At 38.9% G+C, this 18,128-nt stretch overlaps 1 protein-coding gene across 1 annotated transcript in view; it reads left to right on the top strand.

Moving 5' to 3' along the window:
- The window catches only part of LOC131692867 (gamma-1-syntrophin), a 179,140-nt gene extending 166,834 nt beyond the window's left edge, over positions 1-12,306 (top strand). Inside the window, exon 10 of the mRNA XM_058980205.1 lies at positions 65-12,306. Within this exon, the coding sequence (XP_058836188.1) occupies positions 65-175 (111 nt within the window). The 3' untranslated portion in view covers positions 176-12,306. The remainder of the gene's footprint in view (positions 1-64) is intronic.
- Positions 12,307-18,128: the final 5,822 nt, after the last annotated feature.

Below are 18,128 nucleotides of genomic sequence, written 5' to 3'. Positions count from 1 at the left end.
CATCTGCTTCTTTTCACATTCCTAAAACTTTTCCAATCATTTTTTTTTTCTTTCTCGTTTCTAGGAGCTCGAATGTCAAGTTCTACAAAGTTTACTCTTTTGTATGCATGCGTTTTTAACGGCTAAAGTTGCTTCCGTTGATCCGGCCTTTTTGAGTTCGATTCAGCAGGCTTGAATTTGCGCTGAGGCTGACGCCGACGGTGACGACACGGGAAGTGTGCTGCAAGTGACTATTGTAGAGTTGTAGAAGCTTAGCCGCCAATCGTCGAACGCGTGAGCAAACGTCGTACCATTTGCAAAAAAAAATCGGAAACAAACAATCAAAACTAATGACGTTCTAGAACTGGTGTCCAGTTCTACGCTAGGTTAGCCTAATTCCACATCGCATACACAGACGATGATATTAGTCAAAATTAGGCCGAGTTCTCCAGAATTGATACATTTAAGTGACTCAAATTGACTGATTTTCACACACACACAAAAAAACGAATGCTTTACTTGTAAACGAAACGAGGTAGCAGACTTATTTGTTTTAGGCTTGCTAAACATCCTAGTAAATTGAGGGAATCGGAAACGCCGTGATAAGGTACGGTGCCGATTCCTCGTGTTATTGAAAGGTGCTAATTAACAAACACGAGAGTTACAGAAAACTATATCCAACCTTCTCCCCCTAAAATCCTAAGCTGGAAGGAACGTGAAAACTAGCAAACTGTTAAGTGAAATTGAAAACTAAGAGCAAAAAGCGAAAGTTATTCGGGGAAATGAAATTGAAAACCAAATAGATTTGAATATATTTGCAGTGAGCTCGTTACAGGACAGGCCGGTTTAGAGTGAATTCAAGTATATAGAGTTAATTAGATGTAAAATTGTGCTAACCAAAGCATTTTCATGCGTAAGCAGAACCGAGCATGTGTGAAGTTAGATGGAGGTGAATGAAATAAACAAAATTATATCGTAACAAAATCAAACTACCGAGTACATGCGATACACATACCGAACGCAGGCGATACGAGATCGGTTACGGCATGATGATTGACTGACTAATTTCCATAATGGTTTCTTTGAGTTACTCGTGTTTCTTATTTGATAAAAGTTTCTGACTTGAATTAACCACAGAAAACATTCAAACCACATCTGATGAACCACCATGAAAAAAGAAAATTTTATTATCGTCAAATGAGTGCCTTCCGTTGGATCAGCGTACGAAGGTGCCCAAGAAATCATTCAGCAGCTTGCCAGTATAGGACCCGTGTGCAACGATTTTAAGATCACAGGACTTTTCAGTAAACTGTTGATAATAGTCTTTCGGCGAACACGATCCTCTGACTTATTAATGACGCGTTAATTAACACAAACTAGTTTTATTATCGATTGCGCAACTCAAAATGGGCACTGATTTATGACAAATGATAGTTAAATTAACTACAAGGCATTTCATTAGTAATACATGAAAAAGTGGGAATATATCAACATACTTACCATCAGTAGATGATCGTTTTTATAGAAAGGTTTAAAAACATTCAAAAGCCTGGCTTGTAGTGTATTGGCACTGTATGGGACTCACGACTCACAGTCGGAACTACGACAAGGTATTACTTCGTGGGGGGATCGTGCTTTCGTCGCACTTCTTTCTTCTGCTCTATCTCGGAGCCTCACTAGGTTCATGAAATAGCTCGACATTTAAGCTTTGATTTAACTCTCGACTCTTCTCTTGCTTATTGTCTCCATTTATTACGTCGCCGTTTAACTCTCATCCCCGTGAGTCGTGATTCTTTAAGCCATTTAGCTCCTGTTTTCGTGAGTCATTCAGCTCCCGGCCTTATCACGATTTACTTGGCTAGTCCCCGACGGTGAATTCACCGTACTCCAACCGATAGTTCCCCGAAACCTGCTTTCTTGGGTCATTTTGCTCCCGGCTTTATCAAGATCAACTCGGATATTATCCTTCTCCGAATGAGAGTTTCCCCGACAACAGAATTACTCTTGGTACCAGTGTTTGTTTCGTGAGCCAATTGGCTCCCCTTTTTCGTCACGAGCCTGTCGGGTAGTCCACGGCGATGAATCTTCCCTACCGTGAATTCCCCTGCGGCAGATTGCTCCCGATACCGAAGTTCGTTTCCGTGATCCAATTAGCAGTGCCCTTCAACCCGATCTACTCGATCTAGTCCGCGGCATTTAGCCTAACCTATTCAACGAGCCAGCCAGTATCTGCTGAAGTCATTCCTGCGATTAAGGGTAGAGTGCAGCTTTCGGTTCACTGGCGCCCCAAAGATATATCCACTATCCACTGCTAGCTATTCGATTTAGTATACTCGGTCTATACCCCGGCGGTGGATCTAGCCCACTCACGAGCTACCCGGTAGAGTGTTGAGGTTGGCCGGCGGTTCCGGTGAAGCCTGACGTCTGGTTCACTGGCGCCCCGACGATCCGAACCCATGCGGCGCGTACTACTCAACTGATCCCTGGCGGTGGACCAAGTCTACACTGTCGGAGAGTTCCCCGGCGGCGAAATTTCTCCCGAAACCCAATTTGTGGTTTTCCGGCGGCGTTCTAGCCAATGGCGCTACTTTTTTAGTCCCTTCGCCACCTCTTCTGCAGCTCGGAGAACCACTCTGTTGACAGCGTCCCAGATATGCTCATCGTGGCACATCCCTTTGACGACTTTGACGAAACTTTCTGTACATGAGAACTTTGTCACAAAAAGCCACTTTGCATACTTTGTTTTTCCAAAAATGATCTAGACTCTCTTTTAAAAAGGGTCAAACTTTTTTACCAATGTTTTTTCAAATGGCTATAGTCTAAAAATGACAAATCCTACAAAAAATGCTGTAGGAGTGATTTTCACAAATTTAGTCAAATTTGCGAATAAAAATATTGAAAAAATTCCTCATCGACTCCTACACTGAAAAAAATCGATTTTAAACATTTAAAGTCGATTTACCAAAAAAAACATCTTTGATTTGGATTCAGTGTATTTTTATCGAAAACTAAACCAATGAAAGTTATAGTCATCTCAGAATCTAATTTCCCAACTGCTAGTTGCCACATGCAAAAAGTAACAGTAACGAATTTGGTATAGCATTTCGAACTGGACTGGAACAAAGCCGACGGGATTCTTTTAACGGAGATCTGGTACTAGAACACTTAGCGCACGACCAGACAACATGTTTAATATCGCGATATCCGCCACCACAAACGCAGAGACCGCTCTCCACGACCAGGGCCGGCGGAAAGCGTGGGTAGTATGGGTAGTACTACCCACTCGAAAATAACCGAGTGGGTAATTACCCACTCGAAATTTTGAACCATTTCAAAAAAATTAGATGTGCAACGCATGTATCTCGCACTACACACATTTGAAAACATCGATGTACCACAATTCCACTTGCATGAACGAACGTGATTTAATGTGAATGTAATGTAAGCGTATGCATTGCGAAAAGGGAAAAAAAATTCTTACTAATGGACCCCTCACCCTATGCTTTCTACCCACTCGGGCGTAAAGTGTTTCGCCGCCCCTGTCCACGACCCCAATACGCCGGAGATTGGCATTCTATGTATAATGATTGTAAATGACCCGAGATATCACTCGAATGAAGTCATCACCCTCATCCATTCTCTTGGACCAAGGTTTGTTGATACCTTTGGGATTCCCGAACTTCCATCGCTCCACGAAATTTGCCAATTTTCGAGCGTCCTCTGAGAAGAAATATTTAAAAACTCGTCGAAGCTACGCAATCTTTCATAAATATCACATTCTAATACCTAAATGTCCACCTTCTCACTATCATTCTAATCCAAGTGTCCGCCTTCTCATTACCTGGAATGGAGCACTGCGTAAAAACTCAAACAATGGGATTACCTGCTATGATTTATCAGATAAAGTACTCAAAAACTTCCATGTTTTCTCCAGGACATACAAAGAGTGCTTTCCATGCTCCATCAAACGTAACGATGTAGGCATGGTCGTTGATAGGTAAATATAAAACCATCAGTTTTGTGGGGAGAATGTTAACAGCACAGCCTCTTTTATAATTGCACTCACCACTACTGTCATAATAGTTAGTATAAAAGCGATGTATAGCTGTCATCATATGACGAACGTTCCGTGTATTCCAATCACAGGATGAATCGAGTACACAACGTAGGCCCTAGCCACCAGACGAAACATTGTTTCTCTGATTATCCGTCCGTTAATCCGTCGACAAACCGGTGCCAATAATCGCGTTTTTCAGCTTTCATCAAGTTTTTCATTTGAATTTGTGGCGTCGCGTATATTGGGAAAAATTCGGGCGATCCGACGTTCAAAAGTCCCTTTCGCGTACAATTCTAAGCAATCTCTGCCTACAACGAAGTAGGAGACTGTTCACGGTTGTTCGCGTCGGGTACTCGTTTCGTCTGACCTTTAATGGTAGTGAAAATGCATTGTGTAAAACCTGGGGGATAATGAAAGAACTGAAATATATGGACACTTGGGGCTTTTGATGTCCCATGTGGAAATTCCTGCTAGTTTCTAAGATTACCGAGACCACGAACCACTTACTTCGGTTTTGTAACAGCACCCTTCAAGGGATACTCTCAGACATTACAAGATGTTCCCATAATGGGATGGTCAGACTCTCGCTTTTTAGTGTACAAGGAAACGTAGAAATTAGTCGTTGTCGGTGGCGTAGCGCTCTTTTGCATTTCTTAACGGAGCGTTCCTAATAAGAATGTTTCATTTTGTCCCCACATAAATTATATGCGGCATTTGTCGAGAGATCATGCGGAGTCTCTCCACAGTAGGAAAATTTTTCATGATTCTCTCCGCATTTTCCACAGCGTGCCTTGTTTCTACAATAAGTCGCTGTAGGCCCAATTGTTTGCAACGACGGTAGTTCATGCCTCGCGGCACAAAAAGGCGAACAAGTACATTAGCCCCATCCAACAGATCAAAATTTAGAAGAGCAGATTCGGCGAAAGGTTCGAAATGAGGCTGATGGAAAATAAGTTGTTTTCATATACTCCTTGATTTTTCCTGAACGCAATTGCTTGCACACCAGAATATTCACTGGCCGAAGCAAAGGGTTCTTGAAGGAGCGAACTCCATACTTCGCAATTAAGGCCCCTGTTGGATACTACACCATCAATCTTTACTAGCCGGGTGGGTACATACACGGCCAAGTGGTATTTACTTAAATCTCGCATATATCGATAATTTAAAATGGCTAATTACCTATCTTGGGACAAAATTTCATCCAAATTAAAGAAGAGGTTTTTGTAAATTAACTTTAAAGTTTTTCAATGAAAAAAAAATTTCAATATTTTTATTCACAAATTTGACTAAATTTGTGAAAATCACTCCTACAACATGTTTTTGTAGGATTTGTCATTTTCAGACTATAGCCATTCGAAAAAAATTGGTAAAAAAAGTTTGACCCTTTTCAAAAGAGAGTCTAAATCATTTTTGGAAAAACAAAGTATGCAAAGTGGCTTTTTGTGATCAAGTCTTCATGTACAAAAAGTTTCATTAAAATCTGAGAGGGTGCTGCCAACTCTGAATACGATTTAGCGCGAAATTCGTCTATGTTGGTCTACATGAAATGTAGTTGAATGGGTAAAGCCCATTTCAGGATACACACTTTAGAAGCAATCCTCAAATGGGCGTAAAAACAAGAGAACACCAAAATTTCAATTCCTTGAAATAGGTCTAATAAGGACCGAAACGTCGGAAGAAGAGAACGTACAGGAGTTCTTTATCAAAAACAGACTGAAACGCCGATTCCTAACCTAAAGAAATATCGGGCAGACAACAACGATCGATGTACGGTAGTATCTCTACTGAGTTACGCCACGGCAGAGTTCTAAGAGCAAAACGGAGGGATCTTACCTATTCGGTTGATCCACATGCTCGTATAAGGACACCAAATGGGTGCTGAAGCTTCCAGGGAAGATCGAATAAGTGAAAAATAGAGTGCCCGTAAACAATATGGTTCAGTGAACTCTTTGGCGATTCTTATAACGAAGCCGAGATTTCGATTTGCCTGTGCTATAACATGAGAGTAATGGTTTCTGAATGTCAGTTGGAAGTCTCTGATAACTGTAATTCTTTCTAGCGATTCCCCGGAGATGCTGTAGTTCCAGAGTATTGGATTTTTTCTGCGTGTAAAAGATATTATGGAGAACTTGGACACGCTGAGAGTCAGCAAGTTTCGATTACATTAACTACAGAAGCATCTAAGTGTTACTGTAGTTCCATGCAATCTGAAATTGACCATACAATGAGAAATAGTTTGAGATTATCGGCATATATAAGTTTACACCCTGGAGGTATAACATAACTAACGTCATTAAAGAACAACGAAAAAGCAACGGTCCTAGATTGCTCCCTTGAAGCACTCCCAACAAGTTGATGAAACTGTAAGACTCGTTATTTCCTCATTTTACAGATAGAGAACGATTTACGAGATATGATTTAAGCCACTCTATAATATTTGCCGAAGCGCCCAGCCGCTTCATCTTTGCCAGTACAAGAGCAGGCTTGAGATCCGTGTATATAGTATCGACCTGAGATCCAACTAAAATATTTTTAATACAGAGCGAAGTGAATTGGGCTAGATTGGTCCTTCGAAATATATGCTTTGGTAACTTTGACCCAGCACTTTTTTAAACTCACTCAGGGGCGGATCCAGAAAAAAGGGAGGGGTCTGAAATTTCGATTTTAAAATGAGCTTTGTGCAATTTGTAATATCAAATTACTTTATTTAAGGGGTTGAATACCCTCTCATTTTTTAACAAATCAAAAAAAATTATTGCTTTATCTAAAAGTAAACTCCCTGAGAATATTCTCCCAATTTTTTTAGGGATCTGAGATTTGGTCGAAAGCTACAGCGCTTCCCAGCGAGCTTCGTCTACCAAGAGCAGTGGTAACTTGAAATTTTAAACTCGATTATCTCAAAATGTCGTTTATCCAAAGATGGTTTTTCCGTGATCATAATTGCCGGAACCGATTTTCTTCGATTTTTTTCAATTGATCGTAATTAATTTTTATCGTACCTTAACGATTCCTTTTATATGCTTAAATTTTTGTGTAGTAGGTGAGATTTTTTAATACAATTTTTAGAACTTAAAACAACAATTTTCAAGAAAAAAACGTTCCCGAATGCAAGAAAAAAATTACTATTTATTCAACTAATCGTTAAGGTGCTAGGAATACTCATATACTAATAGAATTTTTTGCGTTTTGGGATTTTAGTTGATCTATTGATCTTCAATCGTGATCTCTGCAAACCTTTTAAATAAAAAAGGGTTTCGGGGAAAAAGCAATAACTCCACCGGTTATTAATATATTTTTATAATCTTATGCTTGTTTATTTCACTGAAAAATATAATACCAAAATACTAAAAGTTTAAAGTAATGAAATCATTGCTTTATGCCTTTACATAAATTCAGAGTTTCTTAACATGATTCTGAGTTTGAAACTAACATAAAATTGATCCTAATTAAAAATCCTCAACAAGTAAAAAAAATCGGAGGGGTTCCGGACCCCCGGGCCGTCCCCCTGGATCCGCCACTGAACACACTTGAGAAATATTGCCCAAATAGGCCACAGATGCCGCTTGGGATGCTTGATGTTTCATTTGCAAGGAACATACTGGAAGGGGGGTCCATTTTCTTAACGTTTCCCGTTAACCAAAACTGCTTTGGATTTTATTTCAGGTTCGATTCAGGTTTGTTCTACGAGTCTTGAATAGAGAAAGATTTCTTGGAACTGTTGCTGGCTTCAATAAACTCTCGTTTTGTAACGGGGCTTCGTTGGCTAGTGTAATTTCAGGACCAGTGAAAATTTTTCTACGACAACATCTACATCGATCAACAAAGTTTCCCAATGGATTGCCTACAATGAGTTTTGAAGCCTAGGTAAATTAGTCTTCGAAAAATTAAACTCCTTGACATCCGGCATTTCGTCATAAATAACCAACTGGGGACAAATCTGCGTTATTCGAAGAGTAGGACGATGTGCGTCACAAGCAACTAAAGGCTTCTGAAACGGCGCAGTTAATAGAAGCTTCTTCATTTACGAAAAGGAGGTCCAAGGTTCGATTTCGTCTGCTATTTACCGTGCACGTTTGCAGCATGTTCAATACAACCATTCCAAGGCAATACTCGCTTTCGAAAAGGTTGATTCAGAAGGGTCTGGGAAGGCATAACCGGAGGAGGTACTTTTCCATAGAAGTCCAGGTTGCTTATAATCCCTAAACAGTAGATGAGCCGTGCTGGATTGAATGGAAGTTGCGATGTCAAATGTTTCTTAATAATATCATATCTCTTGCGGAGTCGGGGAGAATATAAACTACACCCACACAAATATTAATACCGCGACCCATAGTTGTTCGAGATCGTTTGTATCAGATTTATGTTTAGACAAGAGCCGACTGGACCCTGCAATAAGCACACCGACACCACGTTTTTTCCCTGTACTGTTAGGATCGCGATCGTTACGGTAAACCGTGTACTTTGAGCCGAATAATTGGAATGAATTTATTTGTTCATTCAGCCACGTTTCGGTTAGAACAATAACATCTTATTAGGCCTCTGAAACAGCGATGAACAACTCGTCAATTTTGGTGCGTAGTCCTCTCATGTTCTGATAGTAGATACTAAGATGTTCCTGCAAGTAACGTCCTGATGGTTGAGCATTAGAAAGATGAGCGGCGATGGTGGTGGCGTCCGGCTGTAATGGGGGTGGGGTTTTCTAAATTTATTGACCAATTTTCTTTAAAATGTATCTCACCGATTGTTTCTGGACCAAATTAAGCCGAAGATATGAATAAAAGTTAAAAATTATTACTTTATTTGTAAAGAAAATTTATGACACATCATAAAAATTCTACCATCAACACACACTTATGACACGTTTGAGTGCGACTTTTGTTCATACTTTAGGAAAAACTCTCAATATAGCAAATCAATCTTCGCAATATTTGAGAGAATAATCAAGAGTAGATAGAAGCATAAATTGTCTTCTCTGAATTGATTCTATTATTTCCATCCAGTTTCAAGATATTCCATCTCAAACTTTAAAAATCATTTTACTCGTAATGATAAATGATGCTTGTGATAAGCAGAGTCATAGCGCGCGGTTGGCCAGGTTGGGCCCCGCTAAGGGTGCCAGCTGTAAGAGTGGCGCCATAATCTTGGCCTGATTTATAAAATAAGTGAGGTTAAGTCATAAAATAAGTCAGGATAGGAGTATTGTTCCCATGTTAGATTAATCTTCGAAAGTCGAACTGAAAAAGAAAGCGCACAACTGAGACCCTATCAAAGGCGCCAGAAGACTACGTTATGGTCCTGTTAGTCCAGAATAAACAACGAACAAGACAAAGACTCAAAATTTCAACAAAAATTGCGAAAAATTTTGCAAACTTTTTCCGCACGTTTTCTCAGTTTCATAGAAACAAGGGTAACGTAAATGTGGTTATGGGCAGTAAAGCAGGCCACTTTTTTAAAGCTGTCGCAAAGATCGCAGAGAAAGCTAGATTAATTATTATCGACAAAATGACCCCATGCCGTACCGTAAAACTTGAAGTCTGCTTGATGCCGGGAGGAGTTCCGCACTACTATAAAGCTGCTGATTCCCAACCTAGGTCAAACCAATCCCGCACTCTGGTTGAAATATCACATGAGATTTTCGGTGTTCCTGGAAGCGTTGGAAACCCCATGTTTCTTCTTAAAGTTCTAGGACCAGGTGTTGTTTGCTTCGGATTTGTGGTAGAGCCTATTGACGGGCTCCAAAAAATGTTATTGTTACAAACAACCGATCCTGAACCGAAGAAAACGCAAAGCAGTCTCGCCAAAGGTCACTAGTTCGAAGGGTCCCGTTTGGAGCGAATGTCATTCAAAATCTTCGTTCACTGGAGCAAGGCTCTTTGAAACAGCCAATCCCGTAGATCCACGCATGCCAAGTTCGAATCGATACCTACACCATTGATCTCAACTTTGTGAGCTGGTTTGTAAACACGTTAGTTCTTCATAAAAGTCTTGTCGCCAGTAACGTCATTTGTTTGCTTTAGACAAAATATCACAATTCTGAGCTTATCGAAGCGAACTTTCAATATATCTGGCACAGCTGAATATTTCTGAGTCTTGCGGAATATTAGTATACTTAACGAACTATCTTTGATCCGTAAGAAGATCGGATACGGTCGAACGCAGTTCAATGTGTTTGATTTTAAATGGAAACTCGGAGGCTTTGATGACAAATCTTGTTCGACATCCAGTTTTTTGGGATCATTTGGATCATTCCAGGAAAGTTCATTTATGCACTTGCCTAGAGCCAGACGCAAAGTGAAAACTGTAGAATATGAAAGAAGAGACAGAAATCATGCGGACAAGTCTGAACAAATGAATAATGGCGTCACCTGTTTTCACTCGATAGATGACTGGATGCAACTTATTTTCTTAAAAACCGGGTCGAAGAATATGTGCAAAACTGAATCAGCAATAGATCATAAAAGCATTTTTGGTGCACTTGCTTTTGCAAAAAGATGGGTGGGCGCTGTCTGGAGTATAACCGGAATGCCGTGACGGCCCTCGGCCTGGTAATTCAAATCTAATGATATGCACCCCAATCAAGTTCCTAAAATTGTCTCCTCAGTATACTTGATAGAGTGCCAATATTTATGTTCATCCGGAATTTTCAAACGTTACACACCTCAAAAGTATTGCACCTCTAAAAAATTTCCCATGCAAAATTTGAGCGCAATCGACAAAAAATGTCATGAAGCGTCGAGATATGGTGCAGTGTTGAAAAAAATTTCTGCGCGGCCTTTTTTCAATTGTTCTGGAAAGAAGAAGAAATAACCTTTCCAACATTTTGCTATGTTATGGTATTTTGTCAAAAATACTTAGCGATTTTGGGACAACAATATAAAAAATTTGTGAAATCAAAAATACAAATTCTATTTCTGAATATTTCTTTACTTTCCTATTTTGCATCTATGCCAAATTCCTCTCTAAGAACAAAAAATGGTTTGAATCCACTTTATGCGTGTGCTCTTCACGCATAAAGTAGTTTTGACCAAGTTTTTGCCGTGTTCAACCAGATAGACTTTCGGTTCGGACAGTCCGGCCTAGCAACGGCTAAACTTTAATACTCTTCTTAACCATTATTTTGAATCAAACCCAGTCAATCATCTCGTCGCGGCCGTTTGCGAATCCCATACCCCTTAAAAATCAATTTACCACAAACCTTATAATCAAAAGAGGCAGCTTGCCAAAATAGTCCCACCAGAGAACAGATACGTTTTTAAGCAAAGATGATGATGATGATGATTAGCTAGAATATTCTTAGATCGAAATTCAAGTATCTATTCAAATTTCTACCATTTATGGCGTCTAAAATAAACCTTTGAAACGGTAATTGAATGGGCACAAGTACATTTTAAATAGCAAATTAATACAAAGTTGTAGAACATTAGCAAGCATCGGTTGGTGGTTCCCGAGAAAGGCCAGCTTACAACAAAAGTAGGTTGCATATTAAGCTAGTGAATTGCTTCCGCATAACTTTTAATTGGAATTGCATTTAAGTATGATGTAGCATTCGAATGGTACACAGTGAAGAAAAAAAAACGATATTTACTAATAGTTTGGCTTTCTTTTTCTAGATATAAAAACGCACCGCTGCACATTCATACGCACGGATCACTCACTTCTAATAGAATTAGTAGACACATGTGACAACTACAAACCGGAACTAAACCAAATTCTTTGCCCTTTGTGAAAATTAGGAGGTTTGTGTAATCTAACCTCATCCATTGAACGACACGTTAATGAATTGCCATGACTTCCATATTGTTAAAGTTTGAAATTAGTAAAACATAGTTATTTATTTACCATTTTTTGCGCTATAAAAGCTGCTTCCACGCTATAAATTCTCCATTCTAAACATAATTTGAAAACAAACGTTCAGAATAGGTTAAACAAACTTGTTCACAGAGAAAGTGTTTATATATTTATCGCAAACATAGTACCTATATATTTACACAAAACACCGGCAAGCACCGCTGCAATATGTACTGAGTGTAAAACAGTGTAATTTTAGTATCCTTACTAGCACCACGTCGCCAAACAAATACTTCTCGACATAGGCGTTAAATGTTTGCAGTATGTATCTTTTTCGATAACCATCAATTAGATCAATTCTCATGCGCATCAGCAAATGGCATGACCAACTAGAACATCCCGAATTACTCAATTATAAAGCTCATAAACGAATTAGTACCTTTTTACTCCGGAGAATAAAATACAAAAAATATACAAAGAAACGAACCCGAATTTTATTGAATACGGTAACCTAATACCCTCGTTACATTGCCTGAATCATTTCGCATTAAACACATTCTTCGTGCCGTTACAACGATTTGACTCATCTTCCCATCGTAAAACTACTATAGCTTTTTCAAATGAAACTGAAATAAACAAAACAAATAGTAAAATAATCATTGTCATGAATTTTTTTGGCTAGTTTAGATTTAGCATCTAACTGGTACCAAGAAGATGCTAGCTAGTGATGATGAGAATTCGAAACGCTAAATACTAACTGGATTCATGAAATTAATGCACTATTGGGGGATTGAAATAGACCATTTTTTATAGTTCATAACCAGGAAAATCTAAATTTATGAAAAGTATTACTCATTAAAAAAAATCCACGCAAGCTCATTCGTTGCAAGCAATACATATGTGTTTACGCCGTAGCAAACTACATTAAATCGAGTACTGCAGTTAAAGCATTTAATCCAGCCAGATTGAATTAACAAAGAAAGATTCACACTGATCGCAACAAAGTGAGTCCCTCAAAACTTTGTCTAGCTTCGATTTGTTTGGTTTTTTCGCCTGTTTGGTTAATTTAATTTCCTTAGCAGCATCAACTTCTGCCAATTCCTTGCGGTATGCCGCAGATGTAATTTCGATCGTCTTTTGGCCTTTTCACTTTCTTTTTGAAACTCTCGGTCCATCAATTTTCAGAACTGGCAAAAAAAAATTCCGCATAAACGCTGAAAGACGATCCGTGGTCGCTGTCAAGCGATACTTGCAGTGTACGATGCTGTTCAATAACCTCGGGTGTTTCGACTACATTTTTCGCTGTGGTAACTGCAGGAGTTACAACGAGCTCCATCTTTGGCTGAGCTGTTACTTCCGCCGGCGCATCGCATTCATCGTTAAAAAATGTTTCGGTTACCAGGCCATATTCCGGATTTTTTGAAGCTTGATACAGCTACCCTCGTATTGGCAACTGAGATAAATGCTGTTGCCATTATATCACAGACTAACAGACATAACACTATGAGGGAATTCCCTTAAAAAATATCGATCCGGCAATTTTCCCAAAACACTAGCTCCACCTTTTATTCACGGTCCCAAACACTTATTTGCTGGGTGGGTTACCCCTCAGGCTTGGGATCAATTTTTCACTAGTGATCTATCCCTGTCGAAAAAAAAGCGGACGAACATGGTCAGGCGATTCCTTGTCGAAAAAAATGCGGACGAACATGGTCAGGCGATTTAAAAAGTTTGACGTTTGACTCAACTCGCCTGTGCTAATTGCCCCTAGGAACAAATGCAATTTGCGAATGCGATTTAAACGCAATTTCAACACTTAGACAAATTTTCTGGCGGCTGAAATGGACTTGGTTGTTTTTGCGCTTTTCAAACATGGCGGTTCATGTTTGGCTTAAGCTCATTTTTTTTAATCAATTCGCGTGTTCTGCACTTCATTTAGCCAACGAATGTGGGAAATTGTAGAATCCTGTGTAAGTATAGTGGAACAAGATCTCTGACCTAAAGTCATAAAAGTCAGATCGTAGTAAGTTTTGGTATGCAATACCAATTTCCTTATTGATTCTTCCTATAGTTTGGTGGTGATTACCTAGTATATACTGATAAGTTTGTGTGAGTTGATAATGAATCCTAAAATAAGTATTATTTGTAATATTCATATTAGGCAATTAAGGGCGATTAAATGGCGCGTTGCCTGGGTGATTTGGGGGCGATTTAAGAGCGAGTAGGGCGGCAAAAAAATGAAATTTTGGCAAACCGCCCAAATGTTGCAATTGAAATAGCCCCCTGATTGCCAGCAATTTGCTGGCAAATTAAAGGGCAATTAGCGTATCCGAGTTGGCAAATAGCCCCCCGTTAGCTAGCAACTTGCCCTTTTTGACTGGGATCCCCCATATGCTTGTTCATATGTGAGTGGCGCCACAATTTCACAGTGGTCACAGTCCCAACTACAAATATATTTAAAATGACCGTTAAAGTGGGCAAAGCATTATTTTCGAGTGTTATGTCTGTTAGTCTGTGATTATATCCCAACTACACGGCCTGGATGTTTTTTTTCGAAACCAGGTGGAACAGTTATAGTTAAGTCAGTCCTGGTACGGGTCAGGTGGATAATTTGGGTAATGGCTGAGCTGGTCCATGCAAATGACATGCACTCCATAAAAAAGAAGGAATGATGGGCGGGAAGAGTAGGAAATGTTTGTTGAGCGTAATGTTGAGTTATTTAGTATCTCCGTCCAAAAATCAGTACATTGTTACCCAGGTAACCAACAAGCATTAGTGTATGCAGTAAAGTAGCGTAAAATTTGCATTCAGGATGCTTCTTGCAGTATGCTGGCATTCGTTATGCATAACTGTTGTTAATCAGCATTTGAAAAACTGTTTAAAAACTTCTTGCCAGTAAGCAGCATTCTGAATGCACAACAGTAGTAAAAAAGCATTTTCATAGCACAGCAGTAATGTAGCCGTATATTTTGCCAAAAGCGACTTTTAAATAGCATTTAAAACGACTTAAGTGCTTATCAAGTAGCCGTTAAGACGCATTCAGCATGCTTATTGGTTACCTGGGTAGTATTACACTGCTGGCCAATAAAATAGGTGTGAGATAAAAATACATTAAATTTTGAGTTTTCTCTAAAAATATTTATTTATTCCAATATTTTATAGTTAGGCACAGTCGTAAATATGCAAAAGAACACTTTTATTTGTAAATTAATTGTTATGCTTTACAGGAACTCTCTCTTCTCATGAAATCCAAAAAAGCACCTGGTCAATAAAATAGGTGTATTGTAATCCATTGCATTAAAAATCTTGAAATCCAATGATTTTAAGACTTTAATATTTTTGACAACTAGTAGCCTGTGTAACCTCCCTTATTCAACCAAATTTTATCCATTCGCCTTGGCATTGAGTCATTCAAACGCTGATAAGTTTCCGTTGGCATAGTGTACCATTCCTTTTAAGCTGCTTCCCACAAACGACCCTTATTTCTGAAATTTTGACCGGATAACTTCTTTTTAAGTACATTCCGTAGATTTTCTACGGGATTAATGACAGGAGATTGGTAGGGTCCGAAATTATAGTCACTTTATTATCCCGGAATCATTCCTTTACATACTTCGATGTGTGTTTTCGATCAATATCTTGCTGAAACTGCCATATAAAGGCACGTTATCTTTGGCATAGGACTGCATGACATCCTTTAGAATGTCCATTCTTTAGTCTTGCATTCGAATCTTGCCATTATAGTGGTGTTGCGAAAAATAGGACCTGCGCCATTCCACGAAAAGTAGCCCCAAACCTCATTGTTCTCGCCTCCGTGCTTTACCATATTTTGCGTGTGTCGCAGATCAAACTTTTTGCACTTTGGACGTCTAACGTTTCGTTGTGCAACGGAGGAAAACAGGTTTATCTTTGATTCGTCCCTCCGAAGGATATGTCGCCATATTTTGATTCCTTCTGAACCATGCCCATTAACGGTGTTGAAAAGTAAATTGCATATTTCTGCGAAGTCTTTTGCTTCGCAATAGTGGAACATTTTTAGCAATTCTTTCTGGAAGATTGGAGTTTTACAGCCTACGGCAAACTGTAACTGTGCTGTAATAGTCCTGGATGACGTGAATGGATCAGATTTCGCTAATAATGCAATACAATGGTCAGTTGCTGTAGATGTTTTCTTGGGTTTTTTTTTGCGTGTTTCTTTTTTCAAAGGTTTTAAGGCATTTGTAAAGAAGTTTTCGGAATGTCAAAGTGTACTCGCGATTTATTTGTACGTCTTATCTTCTTTAACAAAATTTCTTAGCAAAACTCGTTCCACTTGAGTACAGTGAGATGCTCGACCCATTCTATAACAAATCTTTGACTTATTCAACATTTAAATACATTTATTAGCACGCAGAATACAAACTTTACCAAATTAAACATATAATGGTATTGAGTAAAATAATAACCAGTTAATATATTTCACACACCTATTATATTGACCACACAAAAAAGCCTGTGGCAGTCTTGTTTTACATCTTGACAAAGATTGTAAATATAATCAGCGCCCACGGCTTACATATACTAGGCTAACTCGTTAGAGTGTAAACATTTGACGAGAGCGCGTCATAGAAATCGTCGGCGAAAACAATTACATGAAATTCATATATTGTTTGCTGCTAACGAATGATCGGCACCTGGTAAATCAAAAGGAAGCTATGCGAATGTCCAAAACCTTTGCTATGATCAGAAAATTACGGTGGGATATGTTTTCTATGACATGCATACAAATTCCCGATTTACGCTAATAGTCACATAGATGCACTGATTATCCGCTGTGTCTTGTGTAATTATGGCGTAATTTACGTCAAAAATCCATTGCACACTATTTTTTCCACCGTGGGAGTTCAAATATTGTCAATTAACAACTTTCGAGAAATCCGTTTGTTTATCTCAACGATTTCTCTGACGTCACCGAAAACTGTCAATTCGCGGAATAGCAAGCCTCCTTTCTGTGAGCCGTGATCAGCGCCAACAACCCACTAGTAACTTGACAGATACCAAGGCTTGTGTGTGCGGTAGGTGTGATTGAGACTGCTGTAACTTGGTATGTGTATTTGAGAGAAAAACAAAATAATCTATAACACACCTATTTCATTGGCCAGCAGTGTATATCCGACTTTTTCTTAATCTATCTAGGGTAATAATAGCTTTAGGATACCATTTTGCTTACCTCGAGATTTGTGCTGGTATTTTAATGTTTACCTGTGCCCCATGTCTGTTAGTGTATTCCTGCTCAGCTTTAAATGAGCTTCATGGTCCTTGTAGTGTATAAGATATTGTTGGAAGAGAAATAATTTATCTAAAACCGATAATTTTAAGAAATATCATTCCAATATTAGAATATGTGAGTATAACGTATACATTCCACCTTAATGAATCGGTACGAATGTGAATGCAACAGGATAAGAACATTCAAGCAGTCTCATTGGTGTGTAAGTTTCACTATATATGCCTTGTGAGAAGAAGAGGGATTGACTGGTTGACAAAATACAAGAGCAATGAGTACAGCTGTGTGCGTTTCAGCGTGTCATGCAGTGACTACAGACATCGAACACACGTAAGCGTGTGTTGATATATTTTGCGGCAGAGAAACCGATGGAAGTGCGAATACGATTCAGTCTGTTAAGAACTATTGATAGGTGAAGACTCTTTGAAGCGGAGAATGCTTCGACCATGGATACGACAGTCCTCAGAACGTAACTAACCCACCTACATTAGATGAGAAGAAAAGAATGTTTATATGCTGATATAATGAGTGTCAAATACAAAAATAGTAATATTTTCACTAGACTACAAAAATAGTAATATTTTACTAGACGATGTTATGTTAGCTCTTTTAAATGTTTTGTTACCGATTTTGATTGTCCAGCTCCAGTCCCCAACAATGCTTGATGGAGCTACATAAAGAAATATACATTACATGCATCTAAACAACTTTTAGGTGTTTGTTGATGTGGTTCACGTGGATTGGATTTCTTCAAAAACTACGTGTTTCAGTTTATTATGTTGATCTAGTTGAGCATTAACTAGCGGCTGAACAGTATGTTTAAGAAAAGGTTCCATCGATAAGAGATTGTCATCTCTGTTTCTGAAAACAGCGAATCCGATTCGTTATAGACGACGTCTTCACGAGCCAGAGGGACAGAGCGATTTAAGAGATAAAAACAGCCACCTTCAGTCTGATCATCTCTTATAGATGACAGTCCATTGATCCGAATCGAATGACTCGATCACTATGCCCAAGATCAAATGAGTTTTCGAACAG

This window comes from Topomyia yanbarensis, chromosome 3 (assembly GCF_030247195.1).
Source record: "Topomyia yanbarensis strain Yona2022 chromosome 3, ASM3024719v1, whole genome shotgun sequence".
Taxonomy (NCBI): Eukaryota; Metazoa; Arthropoda; class Insecta; order Diptera; family Culicidae; genus Topomyia; species Topomyia yanbarensis.
This window is presented reverse-complemented; position numbering and strand designations above follow the sequence as displayed.